Source organism: Penaeus monodon, chromosome 28 (genome assembly GCF_015228065.2).
Source record: "Penaeus monodon isolate SGIC_2016 chromosome 28, NSTDA_Pmon_1, whole genome shotgun sequence".
Lineage (NCBI taxonomy): Eukaryota > Metazoa > Arthropoda > Malacostraca > Decapoda > Penaeidae > Penaeus > Penaeus monodon.
The window spans coordinates 34,869,767-34,870,048 of record NC_051413.1 but is presented as its reverse complement, the minus strand read 5'-3'; the positions used below and the strand labels follow the sequence as shown (position 1 = coordinate 34,870,048).

General features: G+C 42.9%; 1 protein-coding gene across 1 annotated transcript in view; it reads right to left on the bottom strand.

The window, feature by feature from the left end:
* Window positions 1–282, bottom strand: part of LOC119591191 (splicing factor 3B subunit 2-like) — a gene marked incomplete in the record, with an annotated part of 8,760 nt that overhangs the window by 1,556 nt on the left and 6,922 nt on the right. Inside the window, 1 exon segment of the mRNA XM_037939903.1 lies at window positions 1–282. Coding sequence (XP_037795831.1) covers window positions 1–282 — 282 coding nt within the window.

Here is a 282-nt window from a genome sequence, read left to right as displayed (position 1 = left end):
CAAGGGAATCCCTGGAACCTTTGAACCAATTTTCTTTGGATCCACTAGTGGAATTTCTGTCTTGGGAACCACTTTCTCTTCTTCGACCTTTGGCTCTGGTTCCGCAATACGGAAAGCCTCAAATATTTTGGCAAAATGTCTATAATTAGGATCTGTGATATCTAGGTCAATGGTATCCTGCACATACTCAATCTCAATGTTTGGATCATCAGCATCACTTTTGTCCTTCTTCAATCTCTCATTCCTTTGTCTGTCCAACTCCTCCTGGAAGCGATGACGGCC